The following is a 21,565-nucleotide window of genomic DNA, read 5'->3' as shown; positions in this document are numbered from 1 at the left end:
TGGCACCTTAAGCCCCAAAAAAGTTTAAGTTACATATAAAGCAAATACGTATTACACGTAATTCAGAACATCACTGTTCTGTCAGAAGTTTCTCTGTATTTCTCTGGTTTTTCTGGTAATATGTGGTAACATAAACAGGTCCCTCTAAGAGGGTAGAGATTTCTACCATTCCCTTTGACTACAAGTCCACTGAACACTACCATTCAGAGACCTTTATCAGGCACACACATCACCTGAATCTCAGAAGGTAACAACAAGATCCTTTAGCATAATACTGTACAGCTTCTCCACTTTCTATTTACTCTTAAAAAAAAAAAAGTTACACAGTTCTTAATGTCACTGTTCCAGAGCATTTTAAAAAAAAACCCAACTAATGAGGATGAGTATCAAGTTTACCCACCATCATTCCAAGTACCCTAAGGAATGTGAGCATGCCCACACAAACAGTTATTCTGAATTCCAGACTGATACTGAAATTACCTTGTGATAAGAAACATTAGTAGCTATTTAGGATTTCTGCTCCAACTTATGAGTTAAAAGAACAGGCCATTAAATGGCATACCTGACCAAAAGGGGAAATTCAGCTTTAAGGAGCAGAAGAATGACAGAATTAAAAAAACTCTGGATGATGAGCAAATCCTAGTTCAGTACATCCCCTTACTGTACACAGAGTATTTGTCCCTGCTAAGTAATCTACAATGAATAAGGAGAGGAGGGAATTGCTTCCTACCCAGCTAAGGCAGTTGCTTTTCCAGGTTGTCACTTACTGAAAGCCAAATCAAGCTGTTACAGCCTACAAGACTAATCCTCACAATACTAAACTGTCAAAGTGTTTAGATGCTGGCTAAAGCTTACACACACTGTCAAATCCATAAATTTAAGTAATTTTACATGTATGAAAAAAAAATTGACCACATTTAGCAGAGTTCATGCACAGTCCCATAGCTAAACCTCAATCACTCATGTATTTTTCAGTGAAGAATCCAACTCCCCCCCAGACCTTTTCAAAGGGCTCTTTTGAAAACCAGGTAAAAATATAAACTCAAGTCCTGCTGCCAGAAAGACCAAACAATCAACACTCCTTACTTCTCAAATGAGTTCAAGTTAACTGAAAGTGCTTTTATTGCCAAACATATCCTAGTCACAGAAATAATGCCTCTGACATCAATCTGCAGATTTGCTTAAAATGCAGCGTTAAAAATTTAGAATCTTGTTTTCTCCTTTAAGAACTGGGGTGCTGGAATCTCCAAGGTGAAGAAGACTCATTTCTGACTTCTCATTTCTTCAGATTTGAAGCAGAACTGCTCAAGTAAAATTCTCATCATCTCACCTCACAGCACGGATAACGGCATGATGTTTGCTCCAAAGAAAAATAACTTCTATGCTTACACGTGAATTCCAAAACAAGAGTTTAAAAGCAAGAAACCTCTTGGAATGGTACACACAGTAGTCTTCAGTGAGTAGGATGAAAATTTCGGCAAACTGCACTCCAAGGGAGTCCTCCTCAATAAGAACTGGACCAGAACGCAAGTCACACCCCAGCTCCCACCTTGAGCAGGCTGCATCTCCCCTCATCTCGTGACTTCACAGCCCACTATGCTCACAGATGTTGCCTGAGGACAGTTTATGTCAGATCCTATTCCTGTAGATCAATGTAGATCAAAATTCTACAGAAGATCGGTACCAAAACTGGCAAGAGCAAGATTCCTCCTCGGCAGCAGCACCTGGAAATCACCAGGCCTTGATGCAAGGAGGTGAATTCAAGGCAGCAGCAGAAGCACTGCACTTCTCTGTTACCTCTGCTAGCAGATCTTGCGAGAACTGAATAAATGGCATTTGTCCTGCCCTCTTGGCCAGAGGCAGGATGACAGATGAAGGTTATGAGAACCTCAGCTTTCCCAGAAAAGGAAAAATAAGAAAAAAGCACCTCAGACTTGTCTCAGACTTGTCGGGTGTTTTTTTACAGACAGTAATAAAGTTTAAAAGGTAATATTTAAGGACAATGAGCAATTACATGGAAACTGAGGAAAGGAGCAGATATGTTTATAAGCCGCTAAAAAATTTTAGTTTTCTCCATTGTTTTCAAAGTTGCTTCAAGTTTTAAATAGCAAAAACAATGTCCGAAATAGCAACAGAAATACTTCAACTTATTTCTATTAATGCTAGACTGAAGACAAACACCCCATATGCTCCCACTTGTATTAAAGAAAGCATAAGAAGCCACTAGGCTAAGAAGAGTCTGGCTGGGGAGGAGGTGGGGTAGGGAGGATAGATATAAGATCAGATGAAATGCAGTTACTTGCTGTGCACTTATTTGCCACTAAGAATCTTGTTGTTTTCCAGTTAAATATCCTGTACACCAGCAACAGGGTGCTGTTGCTGTGCTTCCCTGACAAGAGTGAGCTCCCTCAGCTAAATGCACTACTCAAACACTGAATCAGAGAAAATCGGCTTAAGAGAGCCAGAGGAGGAACCTGAAAAGAGAGATGTATCACTTGCATGGGAAGATCTAAAAGTAAGATGGGGACCAAATGAAGCCTTCTTTGAACAAGTGATTTTAAGATGATTTTCAAAGTAACTAAAGCCCTGCATTTACATAGTGTTAAAAATCTAAGTTTCATACAGTACAACGACCTTCACAGAACACCAATACTGAAAGTTTAGGACTCCAGATGTCTATTAATTTAGTTTTTAAAATTCATAAGTGTATTTGAGAAGTAATTCAAGAAGTAATCACTAACTAAAACTCAAGTTACCTCACGTTCCATCCACAGTAGTGCACCAAGTAAAGGACTTCTCCACCTTCGATGTCAGAATCTTTAATACTAGCTTCATACATTTTTTGATTTTTCCCTCTTCCATACCGCACTTGGACTTTCATGCCTGGTGGATAGCATTCAAACTCTTCTTCCTCATTGTTATTGTTGTCTTCTTCCTCCTCCTCCTCTTCGTCCTCCTCTGCTTCTTCTTCATCTTCATCTTCTTCCTTATTCGTGTCATCTCTTGAAAGGTTTAAAAAATTGTAGAGTTAATATGAGATACTTCATAAGCTTTTCAGTTCCAAACCACATATATTGATAAATATTGTGGATGCATTAGAGAGTGGGAAACAGGAGGCTCCAAATATGAGAAACTGTACTACAGCTGAGTAATATCAGCAAAATAGGATATAGCAACACACACAAAATCCAGTGACTGTAAGGTGCAAAAGTGACTAAAAGAAAAAAAAATCATCAAAATCTTTATGAGTAGAAGTTGTTCACTCATCTTTATATGATTCTTGCATGCAGTCTCTTTGTTTAAATATAATTTTCTCACTTAAAAATTAATTCTTTTCAATATAGAGAAAATTTCCTAAATTATCTTTTTTAACCTACAAGTTTTACAAATGCTTCTTGAAACTTGCTTCTCAAAAAAACCCTTCTTTTATTACAATACATGAACCCTATCTGAACAGCTTGAAATTATTGTGTCCATAACCAGATTTTGGACAAAAAAAAACCCCAGCACCTTATGTGACTGTATTAGCAAATTAAACAACCTGTGCTAATTTATGACCTTGTCACTCCTTGCCAATTACACCAAAAGTATTCTAAATATGTCAAACTTGCATTTAATTGCTATATAAATACACAGGCAGGTGTTCACTGCTTTCAGAAGTAAGCTTATTTTGAACACATTTTTAGATATTTTGGACCAATTTTCAGAAGCAGTAAGAACCTACAAATCTTCCTAGTTTCAGTCAATGGTAGCTACAGGCTGCTCGGTTATCTGAAAATTATCTGCAATCAGCTTAAAGAGGCAGACTAGATTAAAGAAGTTAATGGGGGAAAAACCTTCTAATCTTAATTAGACTTATAAAGCAGCATTATTGGCCCTTGTACCATTCTAATCACACACTGTGCAACACAGAACAGACTTAGTTGCTAACTAAATTCACAACAACTGCAGACTGCCAATAATTAAGAAACCTGAAAGATGGAAGAGGTATGTTTGGATATCTGGATAAGAGAGAACATAAGCTCCAAGTCTGATTCACACCAGTATTTTAGTTAAGCTTACAAACAGAGAAGTCTGTATTAATAATCTAAACCTTTCCATAACATTTTCAGTAGAAAATACTCAGATAAGCCAAGCTACCTTCTCTCTGCAAAAGGATGCTCCTTTGCAGAAGTAAAACTGCAGTATTACTACCGAATGAGCTGGCAAAAAGTAATTCAGGACAATATGCTAAATTCAACTGTAGTACAACCACACTGATTTAATAAAATTACTTCAGAAATGAATGTTGTCACATATATATATATATATATGCAGAGACACACTAAATATACAAATACATATATGTATATACACACATGTGCATACACACTGAGACAAAGGCTAAAAAAATCCATATTTGTCTAGTACACCAAGTCCCAGAAGACATATCTATTCAGGTATATATGGCATGAACTGTACAGTATAATTCTAGAAGGACAATATTTTAATTTTATTTTTTATGTATATATGTATGTATATGTATAAATATACACACACACAAAGTCTCAGCCTTCCAGGAGATATATAGACAGACAGACAGATATAGAACTATATACTTTCAGTGAACCACTTTGCTAGTGAAGTTAAAACCATCAGGGTTAAGAATGCAACATGAACAAACAAGCTTTGAAAGCTCACTTATGGCAAAATTTACTCCCCAAGGAAATCTGGAAAAAAGGTGCCCAAAGATTCAGATGAAAAATCCCTGAATAGAACTCCACAGCTAACAACAAAAAGCACCAACTAATAATTTAAATTAAGTTATACTCTCTGCTGCACTAAACAAAAACCACTAGCCAATTTCAGTACAACAAGTATTATAATACAAAATTTTAAAAAATGGGATCAGAAGCAGAGCCACCACCGCTCCAAGAACAAGAAGAGCTTTTGATTTTCCATTACTAAGTACACTCCAAAACTGCAGTGAACTGAATTCTGCCTTTCTACTTTTTTCTCTCCAAGGTCTAGGGGCACAATCCTTAAATGCTGTCTGCAAAGTAAAGTATGCCTATGCTGGTGATTCAGGGTTTTCCAGACACTGGTAATTATGGTGCCAGTGGCTTTTCGAAAGCTGAACAAATTTGGAGCCTCTCCCATCTTGGTGTCCCAACACATCCTACAAAGATTCCATGAAAATACCAGAAATTGGTTCCTTCTGGAAGAGATGTGTGAAACCATCATAGTGAGTAACTTGGATGGTCAAGGAGATGGGAACAGCAGGCTGAACACAGGTGGAGGGCATGTCAGGAAGCAAAAGCAAAATGGCAGCAGAGATGGCTGCAATTAAAAAGTGTTCTAAGGAGTGACTTGGTTAGCAATCATAAGCTTGAGGTTTTTGGAAACCAAACAGAAGCAAAGAACGTTCATCATTTTGGAGCAGAAAAATCCAACACACTCATAGAGCTCCTGGAACAAAAAAGCAACAAAAAAACCCCAACACAAAACCCAAGAACACATACCAACAGTTGCATGGAAGATATTGTCTTATAATGCCATAAATAGTTCAAATCTGGCAGTGCAGACAAAGGAGAAGCTGTGACTGCCACAAAAGTGAGGTTTCTAAGAGGAAATTGTGATTGTAGGCATCCAGTATGCACAGTCATAACTTCATTAGTCCATGTATGTATGCGTGAGATCATTGGATTTTCTTCAATGCTGTTTAGTCAAAATCCCATTTGGGGGAAGGGCAAAAAAAGAGAAAAGAAAAAAGAAACAAACCTCTTGGCAGCAGACAGTAATTGTCAACTTAAAACGAGTACCAAGCAATATCTACCACAAAGCTGCAACAATTTGAACAACCCCAGCAGCAGCTGATGAAACAAGGCAGCAGCAGATGTACAGGAGACACAGCAATACAAGTGTAACTCTGTTCCTGAATCCAAAGTATTACCAGAAAGCTTATCAGGACTCAAAGGCACTACAAATTACAACCACAGACTAAAAAGAATACCCTCACCCCATCTCACAAGGACTGGGAACATAAACATTCAGAAGCAAGAAATGAATGAATTAAAATGCAAAACTATTTGTTAATAAAGTAAAACCATTAAAATATTTAGAACATACAAATATTGCTTATCATTAGTTTCAAAGGACAAGGCAACATCCTCAAAAGGCTAAAACCACACACAGTAGGTCACTCTCAGTCAATATAAAGATTTAACACCAACAAGCCCATGATTAAGTGCATTAACAACCGGACGTGGTTAACAAATGAAACACTGCTGCTCTCACACCACTCAAGAAAATGCAGCATCATGCAAATCTCCTTCAGCCCACACTCTCTGGCACTAAACATGAGCTGTTACAAAGCCCAGGTGAAACCTATGAAACAGTGTGATTTGGAACATTACATCTGCCTCCTAGAATTCCTGTTTTGCAGCAAACCTAACCCTACTCCAGTACACTTCCCCTCATGCACCAAACTGGTACACACAGCAGGTGAGGTGGCACATGCAAGATTATTTTTTCAGGGGTTATTCTAAAATTTGAGGAAGCAAGATTATTTCAATTATTGGCCTAATTAAGTCATTACAGTTAATTGAATCACCAGCAGAAATAAACTCTAGTATAATTGATACTTCAAGATTAGGAATTAGCTTCTATTTTTGTTTCCTGCTTATTTTTTCCCTTTTCTCCTCCTAGAGCATAATTTAACCTCTACTTTTCATACTACAGAGCTGAAAGATGTTCAGTCTCTTTTCAAATTGCCAGTCACAGATGTGATGGTGACTTCAGGTCACCAAGTGACCTTAAGTTTTAAGGCAGAGAGGTCACTGAGACCTTCACTCATGCCATGATAATGGAATCGCATCTTTAATTCCACAAAATAACACATCTCCAAAAATTACCAGTATTTGTCTACCCTCTCGGTCTGGTTTTGGCTGGGATAGAGATTTTCTCTCCTTGGTAGCACAGTGCTCTGTTTTGGATACACCAGGGTGGGAGGACAGAGTCAGTGGTTGCACGCTACATGACTGCCAGTTGGTTTGAACCACAGCACCCCTGAAGTAACAAAGAAAATCTGAAAATAAAAGTCCCAGGGACTTCTGTCTGCACACAGAAAGCTGGAATAAATGCAGTTGGGGTCCCTTGTCCCAAGGCAAGGGGAAGGCACTGCCTTGATCTGAGTCACACCTGAGTGTAGTACAGTCCACTTCAATCATGCAGCACGTTGGCTGTGATCAGTGTGCTCCTCTGCTGCCAGACAGGTGACAGGACCTCACGTGATCACTTCTCATCACTCAGCCACGTGCTGAAACATTCCTCAAAAGGATAAAAAGTGGTTCCAAAGTCTGACTGAAGAGTACAGCCCCTCCTGGTTTTACAGCACTGGTTCACATTCGCCTTGGAAGCATCCAGTATCTGATGAGTGTTTAAAGACTCTCCCACACATGTAAGCCTTGGTGACAGCCACCATGGTTATTAACCTACACAGTGACCATTTGCTGTGTAAAATATGATGGCAGAACCACTTTTCCCAAATCAGATGTCTCCCTTCCATTCAATACAAACAGCTAGTACACTTACACTGCCACTCTACACTTCAATATTGTGTCATCTGCAGCTTATTGCTTTATCAAAAGCAGTCATTACATGTATATATGTATCAGTCTGGATTCTATATTAAGAAAAAACAATCAATTAGACTGTTTCTGAAAACATGACTATGCAATGAACTTCTTTCCTCATACAAAGCCAGTTGAAACACATAAAAGAACACACATCACAAATAAGAGCACTGAAATATATTCCTATAAATAAAACTACTAAGTATGGTTCTTACAGGCATTTTCCTTTAGCATACACACCAACAGTTTAAAATTCTGAGCATACGTTTACACTACACAAGCACCGAACATGGCACATTGTTCTCCATTCTCCCAAGCTAATCAATTCCACATAAATTCGAATTAAACTGGAGAAAGCTATCTCAATATATAGTTCTCAACTCTTCAGAAGCTAAGAGATATGCCTTTTATATCAAATATTCTACACTCCAAAAGATTCTAACCTTCTTGCTACCATTTCAGATCCACTACCACAATGATGTGTCATTTCAAGAGATAAGGACCTGAAAAAAACATCGTCTCTAACAATGTCTTTCTCCCATACATGAAATGAAGCTTCTGACGATTATATAAGCCCACTGTAAACTGCTTTCAGAAAATCCCTAACTGGTGTTATCAGAAAATTTAACTCTTGTACAGAAAGTTTCAGTAGCAGCACAGGCACAGCAAGTAGATCTCTTACTCTACAGGGGCAATACCCCTCAGTAAAATCCTTCACATGAAACCATGCCCATCTTGACTTAGTTTCCAACTACTGTTTTTTTATTCCTAGTCCCCTCCTACGGCTTACAGGAGGGAAAATGTTACTACTGCATGAAAGATGCATGTTAACAGCTTTAAGATTAAGATTTTCCCCTTGCACATGAATGAATGGCTGATAGTCTTAAACAGAATTAAACCAAAGACTAAATGTTTAGCATTTTCACCTTATGATATTGTGAAAACATGATGGTACCAGCTACCAGAAAACCACACCATAAAGTCCTAAACCATCAGTATCAGATAACCAGAAGTGTTTAGGTTTCTTAAATTCCTTAAGGACATTTGTTCGTGCATTCCTTGGAGAAACTAAAAAAAATTAAACCATTTTCAAAAGCAAGAAACAAATAAATTCAAGAAGCTTCTAAGGCCAAAGAAGGGCTTGTGAAAATGAGTCTGATGAGCAAGAACAAGGCAAGATCCAGAGATGGCAGCCCTTCCTGGTGTTAAGGCAGAACCTCAGCCACAAGAAAAATACAAGAACAAAAGCTCTTGCTATGTCTATGTACTGGAATTGGGATTCCTAAAAGAATTTTGCCCAGGCACCTCAAAAATCCGAAGATTACTCATATATAAGTCTGCTGCCAATTTTTGTTGAGAAGCAAAAATTACCGAGATTCTCAGCATTTAAACTTTCATTTCAGTATTAAGTTCTTGACAGTGGTCTGTGCCAGGTGCCTCAGAGCAAAGTGTTAAAACCAAAATAAAACACAAAACCAACAAAAAAAAATTCTCAATAAAAACTCCAAAACCAACATAGAATTAACTATCTGGGGAAAAAAAAATCTTACTAATATTGGTTGTATAGCAATTAACCTACACTTTCATTTCCAAACTGCACCTACTATGAAATTTTTAAAGATTTACCTGTCATTTTATTAGCCTGTACTAAAAAACCCATACCTTCTAAAATCTCCACTAGGTTCCTGACCTCCATCTCCTTGGAACATATTCAATTGTTTACACTGTTCATTGTGTAGAAAAACAGTTCTGTTCCCCATTTGCTGACTTTGACTCAAGTGTTCAACAAGTTAAAACAGTTGATATTATTGGATGCTACAAAGGAAACAGCACACCAACCATGCAATGCTACATTTAATTTCCACAACATCAAGTTTGTAGGAACTTCTGAAGAAGAAGGATTTTGAAATTTCTTCTTTATTCATTGGTCAAGTATAACTATTTTTTGCATGTTATGGGAAAGGATGATTTACAAAATCAGTTTTGTAAAGGACCCTCTGGGACAGACACATTACTGGCTTTTTTTAAAACTTGTTTTAATGATCACAAGTTGTACAACCTATATTGAGCACAGGTACCTTCCACTAGTCACAGGAAAAAAGAAAACATAGAAAAAAAGCGAACAAGAGAAGCGTGTACAGAATAAAGGGCAAAGTGCCCTTTGAATCTCTACTCTCAGTGCTCACAGATACACAAGCAGGCAAGAAACTGGCACTCTGGGGAAGACAGGAAGAGAAAGTTCAGCCTTTCTTCCTCTTCATCATATTGTTAAAGTCTGTGTAGGTGGAATCATACAATTCAAGTGGTAGCAATCTCAAGTTTGAGATGCATGGGATTGCACTGAGAAACAAAACTTGGAGAAAATAAACAAGCCTGGCTTCCAGCAGTATTTCCTGATTTGGAAGCTGGGAATTACATCCAGTCCTCCCATAAGAAAGTCAGCAAGAAGAAACCCAGAAGTTTTTCTATCCTCATGGTTCCTTGTGTCTATAGACAAGCTACATGAACATGTCCAAAGTCCTACAGATATAAACACAAAGAGAAAACTCTAAAAGTTTGCCTAATATAACATTAGATTTAATTTGTTTAGCTATTTTGTTAGGACTGTGAAGGACAAATGGTCCATAACTTAAAAAAAAAATTATAGGAAGGCATTTTAAATACACCAAATAACAAAAGTTCAGTCTGAATTTCACACTGATCTATTTTGATTACATTTCAGGTATTGGTGTGTGTGATTAGTTTTCTACCTAAAAATGCCTGCTTTCATTTTGCATTTCAGTTCAACAAAGAACTCCAACCACAGTATTTCCACTTTGTATAAGTTCTTCCACGTCTAATCCATGAAGTTGGGTATAGGGAAGTACAACATTTAATACGATGCCCCATAAATTTCCTTTAAGCCTTTATATTAGCACTTAGGATGACAGTGACATTTTTAAAAACTCTTTAAAGCTGATACAAGTGCATTTTGTACTCCCTATCTATCTGAGAGGGTAGAAGGGAAAAGTAATCATGCTAACAGTGCTACTACAGTAACACTGCTTATAAATACTTACAATTACCTGCTATAAGTGTTCAACTATTGTAATTTAAATTATCCCTTCAAACACAGCATACCTCCCAGCAATGACCACATCACCACCTACACCTCTTTTTAGAGTTATTCTTTCCATTCTAAGCAACTCATTACAATCTTCCATGAGTCATAATAGCAAAAATACTAGTTGGAAGACTTTTCCACTCTGATGAGTAAGGAGGAGCAGAGGGAAAAGAATTCCCCCAATTGCTATCAGGTGAATTGGGAAAACTTGAAAGGAAATTCTCTACAGATTTTTGTTGTTTTCATAAATAAAAAACCAGGAAGACTAATAACATTTTTTATGCAATAAATTATGCAAATTGACATGAACTGGGGTTAAAAACACCCCAACTTAAAAAAATTAAAATAAAGGATTACTGAAAAGCATATGCAGCTTTTAACTTTTCATGTACCATTTACTGCTGCAGCATGGTAAGCATGAAACCACCATACTTTTCAGGTATATAAATAAACATAAAGTAACATCACAAACATACACACATACAAATACAGAATTTAGAGAACTTTAAAAACTGCTATTCTCTGAGCATTGCAAAGTTTTCCATCTATTTAGCTCCATATTTTGAAAGCAGCATTGCAAAATCAGTCTTTAATAATTCTGAAAATCTTGCAAACCTGTTAAAGTACAACTCATCTAGTTCACATTAAAAATAGCAAATGCAACAAAGTCCAGCAATTAGTATTTTAAAAAAGAAAAGCTTACATAGGACACAAACAAAATCACATACATAAAGAAAAGGCTCTTCAACTGAATTCAGGTAAACTTGGTTTTTCTGTATTCTGCATTTCTGAGTTACAGAAATTGTCAATGAAATCTCACTGAAAATATTCAGGAGGATAAAAAGCTTTTACAAAAGGATCATTCCAGAATCCACTAAAAAAGTCAAAATCTAAAATAAAATAACTACTACCAATAAATCAGAAATAAATATACTAAACCATGACATTCTGGCCACAATTTTTAATGGGCCAGAAGAAGCATTAAGAGCTAATAATATTTACACAGAAGATCAAGACAAGACAGCTGATCTACTAATCAACAAAATTGCTGGAAAGAACAAAGGAATTACTGGTCAGGCAACAGATGGTATTAACTACAAAAAACCCAACAAAACCCAACACATCCCTGATAAACAGATTGCTGTGAAAGTATAAGGAAGTTTCATTATCTGCTTTCCCTCTTGTAACAGCTTCTCCCTTAAGCATCTATTACTGGGTTTTACTGAAGACAAATACTGTATTAAAAACGATCTATGTGACCTCTAAGGGGAATTGTTGTGTTCTTAATACCAGAAATCATACTGTATGAGAGTTTTAATTGTAAGAATACGAATTGTTAACACACTGGGGATTAATGAGGACTATGTTCTGGTTGTAATTTTTTTGTGTGGCTGCTGAAAAACACTTGTGAGATTTTCCTGCACTGAAACAGGAAAACCTGCCCATTCCATGAACCAAATGATAAATGATTCACACAGACTCACTGATTAGATGGCCCTGAGCATCCCTATTTTTTCCATCTCCTACTTTCAAAACACCTGTCTGAAGGTCTGCACAAGAGACTCCTGCCAGTACCAGGCCTATTCAACAGCAAGGCTGTTAACTGAGCAATGCAAGGTACTTCCATCTTTTCCCACATTACACACCCCTGTCCAAAAGCAAAAGCTTGTGGCAAACCACAAGTTTGCCTTATACTTGTACCAAAATCAAGTATGAAAATACTCCTGACAATGACTGCAATATTTTTGTATTAAATCAGATAGTGACCTATGCTTTGTATATTCTGCTCTCACTCAGCTTACATTTAGGCCTGGAACCTATAAAGCTTAGGGTGCCTTTTCCTTTAAAAACAGATCAATGAACTTCAATGGCCTAACCACAACAAAGTTATGAACACATTGGTCTCTGGAAGATACAAGTCTAATTAACAAAGGCATGTCTGATTTGAAGTTCAAATTACAAGACTAAAATTAAAAAAATGCCTATGTCTCATTTGATTAGAAACAGCGTAACTTACCCTGATTTTTCTTTTTCTTCAGCATCTGCATTTACTGTAGAATTTTCCATTTCTTTGATCTTCTCCTCTTCTTTATCCTCCAATTTGATTTCATCTTCAGTTTTGATTACATTTAAGTCCTTCTCTTGATCAGGCTGAGTAAACACAGAATCTGGCAAATTTTTTTTGTTTCCCTAGGACAACAAAACCTTTAGTCAACTCACAAGGTGAAAACAAAGGATTTAAGAAAAGGCAGACAAAACACACCGAAGTCATAAGAGCAAGACAATGCTACGGTGTGGGGCTTGTCCTAAAATTACAGCATCTCTGCTGCTTTTCCTTTTGAAAGTCTTAAGCTAATCCTAACAGTTTAAAGCTGCAGCCAGGGTCCTAGCTTGTTTTATCACAATGATATTGGCATGCAGCTCTTAGACCTGGACTGCAAAGCAATCCCAAAGACAAACACTTCACAAAGCATGTTTCCATTTGGGATGCAGAAATACTAGTACTGGTCTGTGTGAGATTCCTCCCAGAGAATACCAGCCCACATTACAGCTGTGTTGCACACTGACTTGAGGAGCCACACTGCTTCCACAGCAAACTCCAAGGCCTGTACAGTGCAGCACATCAGTTTATGGCCCTGAACTTCCTCTGCTAAAGCCACTGAGTCAACAGCGGATTGTGAAAAGCTATAAACATTTGGTTCTCTGAACCACTAAACTATATTAGACCATGTGTACATAATATGGCCCAGGTCTTTGTAGAGCTTCACTGGTTTCATTGGAACACCAAAGTAACAGCAGTATTTATGAGTATTATTATGAGTATTTACATAGTTAAATGGATGATGAAAATACCAGCAATATAGTTAGCTGTGAGCATGCATTACCCAGATAAAGATAAAGCTGGATACTAATTAGTCTCCATTTCACCCAGGAAGCCTTCAAATAAATGAAATGTTGGACCTGTTTTCTAACAAGTCGGACATTTTGACATCATGACCCCCAAAAACAGGCACCTAGGGTAAATACAGCTCAAAGGTCTTGTTCTGAATTAGGTTTACAGTGAGCTTTTGTCTTATTTTAAATCCATCATAGAAACTTCCATCTTTATATTAATTCATGGTTATTAACACATCAACACTTTATAAACAAGATACAAGATGAACTTTAAAATATATTACCAGAACAGAGGGCTTATCATTTTCTTTACTTTCATTATCATTCTCAGCTGACTTTTTTTCTTCTGGTTGTACTACTGCTACTTCTTCCTGCTTGCGCTCGTCCTTGTCCACTTTTATCTCTTTTGCATCCTGCTCTGGATCTTCACGCAGCTTCAATTCTTTTTCTTTTTCACAGTCTTTACAAGGCTTGTTTGTCACTTTTTCTGGCAATGCCATTTGAAATTCAATGTTAGCTGATGTACAATATTCTTCAAAACCATAAAGATATCTAAAAAAAGAAAAAATTGTTTGTGATAAGCAAGTTTGACGAAAGAAGGAAAATCCAACCTAGAGAAGCTAAACATGGGCAGGAGGTTTAAAGCCTTAAAACTGCATTATAAACAAAGAGTTATGGATTTTATGTATATTACCCCTAACACAGCATCACTTCAGTTCACTGTAGTTTTAGCATAAACTACATGGCTTTATCACTTACTTTCTGTATGCACATTTAACATTATATCCTGCAGCTGAATTTAATACAGGGATTCCAAGATCTTGATAAACTTGCTTCCACACTGCTCCACTTTCAATCTGTTAAAGACAATGAAGTCATTGTTTTTGAATTAATTCACTGACAAAAAAACTAAATTGATAAAGTTTACAGCTTCAGAAAATAAATGTAAGTAATTTACTCTGATCTATAAAATTACTATTTATCACACAGACAGTATTTCACTGTAATGCAAACTTCTGTCTAATGTAATCACTTTAAGCAATTTAGCATTTCTGCAATGCAACAAGCCACAGCAAGTTTTCCTCTCCAGGTGGCAATAAAACAGAGGAAAGAAAATATAGCTATCAGAAAAATCAGTACATCATCTTTTCTTTTTATTTAATATTTAAAGTAATTCTTAAGCATCAGAGCTAGAATTTTAATTAAATTTGAAAGAAAAAAAGAAGTCAAAGCATTAGCAGTACTCAGCCCTGGTAGTACTGCACCAGCCACAGTGCCAACCAGTCTGTCATTATGTCCTTAGCATGCCCTTTGGTGACAAAGACCCGTGACGTGCCCATTTCTAACCATCTGTGAAGGTAAAGCAGATGTACTGCAACACCCAGTACCACATCCTGTCCTGCCTGTCAGAAAGGCATCACTGCACAAACAGACCTCCTCAGCTGGCAGGCTACATTCATGGGAAGCAGTACAAAGCACAAACAGAATCTGCTTGGCCATGAAATCAATGTATTTCAATTACTCCTCCCAAGACCAGTCTCAAATTCTTCTTTACACTGCCCAAAATAAATAAAAATGAAGGGCCTCACATCAGGCCACTAAATTGGTTGTCTTTGAGATTTTACTGAGCAGTGACTCCTTTCACATGGAGGTAACAACTTTATCAGACAAATGTTTCTTGAAGTATTACAAAAACACATGTGCTGGCTGATTTTTTTTGCAGCAATAATTAAACATGTTGAGTAGATGTGTAATTTGTTTAGCTTCTAACTAGTTCTGGTTCATGTTAAAACATGGCTTTTAGAGCTACAAGGTGTCTTATGCAGTCATAGTAGAAAACTTATACATCTAATGGTCCTGTGCTATTTATCAGTACTTCACAGAGTAATAATTTATTTCACAATAATAAACAGCATCCTCAGGTTTTATGGCTGTGGAGTACTCATCATACTAATACTCACGTTATCAAATCCTCCAAGCTTGTGTACAAGTCTGAATAATTTGAAGAGATTCAAATTTCTATATCCTAATACAGGTCGTTTGTTAATGGGAGTCCCTGGGTAACAAAAACAGTTGTTAGGGTGTTTTGAAATATTTTTTTCAGAATAACATGAAATTCACATCCTATGCACTATTATTAAATACAATATTTTAAACTCCATCTCCTGCATCTGGCACTTTCTTTTCATTAAACTTAAACTCTACAGTCTTACTGAACTAGAGGGAAAATGGGTTCTGTTATTTAATGCATATATATAATGTTATTTAATGCATATATATACATTCTTCCATACATTACTGAACATGCAGAAATTATGCAAACTTTCTTGGTAACTATATTGTACATATTTTTATTTCATCCACTGAAACAATTACATTTGAAACTGCAATAGTCCTTTCACTGATTTAAAAAAACCCAAACCAACTCTCAACAGGAGCAAACCCATAATGCTTCAAGAGCTGAAACTCCCTATGCTACTGTACTAGTAGTAGCTACCACATTGTCATCTCTTGTGAACAGTTTAACTCATATGGCAGTAAGAAGATGCTAATTTAACCAGTTATAATAGTAATTTAAATACAGATACCCTCACTCCTGCCTTTTCTTGCAATATATAAAAACCTGGTAAAGATTTAACATAATGACTGATACTGGCTTTCAAAAACATCTCAGTCTATGGATAATGTTCATGCACTCAAGTTAGCAGGATTCACAAAAGAAAATTAGCACAAAGGAAATGTATTTTTCCATGACCTAAAAGATGTATGTGTCAGTATTTTAAATTTATTAAACTGAGAATATAAATTATTATGATTGAAAGTATTGAATGTTTGATTATACACACTATAAGTACACTATAGCAAACACAGTACAATATATGCAAAACATAATAGGATAGATATTTATATATATCCATTTATTTCTGAAAGTAGAAATCTGGGACTGCATTTTAGGAGATGAGTCAAGTGACAGACTCATCTTCCAAATAGAAGGGAAGACAGAAGGCATAAGTACAGTTTCCCTGTTTCCAAAACTGTACTGCAAAGCACTACTAGTTTACAGGCTCGATTTTTTAAAGTACTGCTCGTTAAAATGCCTACCTCTGTCTTCCATGAACTTGTACAATTGCTGAAGAAAGTTCTCGCGTTCTTCAGGAAACGGCTCTATTTCCTCCTGTTTAAAGCAATGCATGAAAGAAAACTGTCACCATTCTGAGTTACACTCCTTCATTAAGAAACATAAGGCAGTGATAACTTAGGTTTAAATGTTTAAGTTTGTTTTACTGTAGTCAGCAACAGGATATGGCACAGAGAGATACATGCTCTCAGCGCTATGCCACATGAAACCAAGTTTTATAAACTACAGTGTTTCAAAATACATAAAACATTGATTGTAAACATACATCGAGACTGGATTTCTGACTGATCACTGAAGTATCGTAAGTGACACCATAGATCAAGAGGTGTTCTCAATTTCGTCCATTTATGCAGAAAGTCTGGGAGACAGCGCTAGTAATGATCAAGAGATTCTATCAGAAATGTCAGCTCTATTTCTACTGCAGTTAAGTGACTCCTTGGTTCCTGGACAGACTACGTCACTTTCAGAGGTGAAGTCAAAGAGCAAATGGTGCTTGCACTTTCTTAGGAGTTCTAATCCACTGCACTGGCAAACCGCAGCCAATGGCACTGCATGCGAACTGCCATGGGGCACCAGCTGGGCGCGTGCTGAGCAGGATCAATCCCAGAACTGAAATAACAATGGATATTTTGGAAGTTCAGTTCATTGCACTAATAAACCTTTGTATTAGATTTACTTAGATTAATAAACAGTGCAGTTTCATAAAAAAGCACTATGGCTTACTTTCTAACACCTCATAATTTCTTTGGAAATGGGGCTTGTCACAACTAGTAGCAATAAGATATTAATATTTCAAATTCTGATGACTGAGCTACTGTAAAACAATACACCAAATATGAGTTGATTAATGTTTAATACTACCCGTGAAGTTTCCAAAAATAACTAGTTATTCAGTAATCTAAAGCAAATTATTTTTCTTTGGTGTATTTGCATTCCACGTTTAGAATTTCCATTCTTCAACAGTCTCCCTTGCGCTAAATATTAAAGCTTCACCTACCCTGAAGCAAGGGGAAAAAACATACTGTCTTTAAGGTCACACTAAGACAGTTGAAAAAAACAACTGCAACAGAGTATCATTACTAAACAGAACTGGGAAAAACAAACACACACAAAAAAAAACAAACCTCAAGCCCTCCAACATCTACTGAATCTATTTAATATAGAGATGTACAGCTGAAAATAAGGTCAGGAAAGGCTGTAACTGTTATCAAGGAGTAGGGTTTTTTCTTATTCTGCACTTCATCTTACCCATTAAACGCACGTGGATGACATCAGAGCAAACAGGCAAAAAATTAAGAACCAGCATTCACAATATGCTGCAACAGCTACCCTTCAGGTATAATTACCAACAGAAATGCAATGAAAACACTCCAATCTTGCAAAGGCAATGCAAGAGGAAAGTCTCTGCAAGGGGCGTTACATGACGGGCATTTGACATCCACTGTACCAGCAGAGCTCAGAGCAGGCAGCTTTGATGGGCTGGGTAGAGAACTGCAACCAATATACTAGAGAGCCTTTTCACAGGGCAGGGGCACTACAGTTTGGCACATCTAGCCCAATTCTTCTCTGACAGGTACAAGGTGGTGCTGCAGCTCTGCATGTAGTTCAGATAAAAGCCTAGTTAAGAACATTCATATTCCACAGGCCATGGAAAACAAATTACTTGTGGAATAAAACTCCAAAACTGCGTAATTCTTTTAATTATTTTTTTTTTTTTTTCCAACTCCCACAGCAGGTACTTGGAACAGACTTTTACAAGCATTTGCTGGATCATGGAAAACAGATCATGAGCAGCTACTTGGGTTTCTCATGTTCCTCATCAGTAAGAAAAAACTTGCCATAACACATTAGTCTCACAGAACATTTAGGGGAGGGGTGACAGGCGTCACTGAACAAAACCTTCAGGAAACCCAACAATATTTTGAGAAAGGAATGTTTTCTATTTAAATACGGGGAAATAAGGTAAAGGCGATGAAGAGGCTGAATAAAACACTCCTTTCCTACTATACAATCCAATGCCTGAAGGTATCCTTCTCTATCCTACATCTCTAATGTCATAATTCACAGAGGTGCCAGAATGGCAAGTCAAGGAACACTCCTTAATTATTTTTCCAGTAGAGAACAAAGTAACTTTCTACAGAAGTGTGCTAACATGGAAAGCCTAGGACCCTGCATGCCTCTGAAAAGCATTTACACTTTCTCAGAATCTCTACAGAGTCAGTATGCATTATACTTTACAAATAGTATCTGTTAATAATCTCTCAATCCACTCAGACAAAAAGGTTTCCTAGATAATGCTCTGAAGCAGGCATATCACACTGTCCTATTTGCTTATTTTCAAGTTACACAACCAGAGTGCTAGCTGGTCACTCTGCAGTCCCTAATGTATCTGTCTATGCTACAAGTCAAAACAAAGTGGCTTCTACACAGGATAATAAAATCCAGGAAAACAACAAGTTTTTTGCAACACACACAGTACTGTAGTACAGCACTGGGAGAGAGGTCTTTGACATCTCTTTTACCTACCGTCAGATTTTGGAAAGCAAAGGAAGGCCATCTTCCAGTCTCTTCCATTAGGGGGGAAAAAACCCAACAAGGCAACTACTTTTCTCAGAAGATAAGTACAGAGGATTTGCATGTCAACTCCTATCTATATAGGATGGAAGCATCTATATAGATAGATATGAGATATAGAAGAGCATCTATGTATGTATATACAGAATGGAGTGAACATGTATATGGCACAGACATATCTATTTTTGAAGTCCGTGGTGACATCCTTAAGAGCTTGGGTTTTCTGTTTTGTTCTGGTTTACAGGTAGTAGGACCACAAGGATGGCCTGGGGGAAGCCATCATGTCCTGGGAAGCAGTAAAACAACCTGCAGGTGGTAAAGTCCCAAGAGCAGGCCCACAGGTCCTGTTTGGGAAGAGATGCTGCTTGACAACCAGGAGGATACAGGCACAAAATAACAAAAACAAGAGAAGAAGTTGCAGAAACTGCTCAAATATGGGTGGAGAGGAGACACACATGCCACTGACCACCAAGGAGAGCTAAGAAGAAAAAAGAGAAGTAAAAAAAAAAAAACAAAACAAATAATTTGCCTGTTTTAGAAACTTCCTAGTTCAACAAATGGCTGAAATCACTGTTTACTGGAAAAGATATTATCACAAGAGGTGAGTGATACAGTAGATTCTAAAATATTTGTCTGAGATGAAAGCTATATGTCTAGCACATGGAAAGATTAGCTCAAACAAACAAACATGCAACTAAGAGGAGCTCAGGAGAAGGTGTTGAAAGAGTAGAAGGTCAAGTGTTTACAAATGCTGTAGCTAAAGGCTCTGTATTTTTCACCTAAAAGTAGTGCAGGAATGATCACTACATAAAGATGATGTGTTATTCTGCATAGATACAAACCTATCTACATGCATCATGTTCATAGCTGGACATGCTGACAAAGTTCAGAAATTGTATTGAGCCCAAGGAACTATTCCTTGCTTCTCAAAATACTAAGCAGAGCACTGACTGCCCCTTGTAAACTTTTGATCAGAGCTGGATAATCTTCTGAGTGCTTAAAGAGGAGGCAAAAAGAAATTATAAGCATGGAGAGGTGGCAAAGTCATAACTTCACACTTTTGCAGTCTCCCAACATATTTTAAAGAAATGAATGACTAGAAGATGATATACTATTTTCTGGTATGCCAGAGCCACAGTATCCACAGAGGATGGACTGAGGGAAGGACCCTAACAACCATTTAAGACCCAAACCAGTTCAGTTTCTTCTTCACAATTCCCCTACTAATAGGAAATTAAGTCTGCTGCACTACTGGTACTTGCTTGAAAATTAAGAGAACAGCTCTCAAACCCTAGTGAGAGAAAAAAGTGATTATGGCAGATACAGATTTAGAGTACCACAGGAAGGTACAGAGAAGTAAAAGGTTCAAAAGCCTCTCTTTCAGCCTCTCAGCCAGCTGTGAAATGAAATTCTTTCCTGGTCTTGATTTTTTTTTTTCTGGACAGAAGGCTGGGGTTAAAGAACAGATGAACAGAAAACCAAGCATGAGGTGGTGACTCCATATTGCAGGAAAAAAAAGAGAAGAAAGGTGGAAGTGGAGTGCATGGGGGCTAATGCCTTGATTGAAAGTTCTGCTTCATTACACAGGGTAGCCAGAGAGATAGCATGGAGTGGAGCAGTTCCTCAGCAGATCAGGAAAAGAGCCAGTTACTCAATAATGCCTATGTTAACAGTGCTGCCTATGTTAACATGTTCTATGTCCCCTAATGTTAAAAAGGCCTGCTTAAATATGTATGTCCCTGCTAATTTTTATCAGCTGTGTAACTATGCCCTTTGCTAACTTCACTTGCCTCTTCCTCACTGCTGTTATCCTCTTTTTCTTTTTCATCTTCTTCCTCTTCTTCAGCTTCACTGCTGGAGCTGTCTTCTTTCAATTCTGTTTTCCAGTTACTAGGAACAGTTCTGGTTTTACGGAATTCAAGTGCTTGGTCAAAAGCTGTAAAAGAACCAGCCTTTGTTAGCACTGCAGGAAGTATCAAGTTTGCACAAATATTTCAATTAAAAAAACAGTAATGAGGGGTGACAGGCAAGAGGAGAAGGAAAGACTGCTAACTAACAATTCCTCTCCACATTCAAAGATCCTCAACAACCACTCCATGTTGTCCATCCTTATTTGTCTTATCCAGTCAAACTGGCCTAGTGTTCTCTGTACATCAAGGCACTCAGAGATATTACCAGTATTTTTACCTTGTTAGTGTCTACAGACACAAACAAGGACCTTCTGCACAGGGCATATATGAA

The 21,565-nt window shown here is 37.3% G+C and overlaps 1 protein-coding gene across 4 annotated transcripts in view; it reads right to left on the bottom strand.

Moving 5' to 3' along the window:
* ARID4B (AT-rich interaction domain 4B) overlaps positions 1-21,565 on the bottom strand; it is an 88,025-nt gene that overhangs the window by 15,851 nt on the left and 50,609 nt on the right. For 3 of the 4 annotated variants that reach the window (XM_063151613.1, XM_063151615.1, XM_063151614.1), the window contains exons 11-17: positions 21,115-21,260; positions 16,714-16,786; positions 15,573-15,667; positions 14,371-14,468; positions 13,896-14,163; positions 12,734-12,906; positions 2,757-3,002 (exon numbers count right to left, since the gene is read on the bottom strand). In XM_063151613.1, coding sequence (XP_063007683.1) covers positions 2,757-3,002; positions 12,734-12,906; positions 13,896-14,163; positions 14,371-14,468; positions 15,573-15,667; positions 16,714-16,786; positions 21,115-21,260 — 1,099 coding nt within the window. The remainder of the gene's footprint in view (positions 1-2,756; positions 3,003-12,733; positions 12,907-13,895; positions 14,164-14,370; positions 14,469-15,572; positions 15,668-16,713; positions 16,787-21,114; positions 21,261-21,565) is intronic. The other variant, XM_063151616.1, reaches the window with a different exon arrangement.

Source organism: Melospiza melodia, chromosome 3 (assembly GCF_035770615.1).
Source record: "Melospiza melodia melodia isolate bMelMel2 chromosome 3, bMelMel2.pri, whole genome shotgun sequence".
Classification (NCBI taxonomy): domain Eukaryota; kingdom Metazoa; phylum Chordata; class Aves; order Passeriformes; family Passerellidae; genus Melospiza; species Melospiza melodia.
The sequence above is the reverse complement of the archived record's forward strand: the minus strand, read 5'-3'. Positions and strand labels throughout refer to the sequence as shown.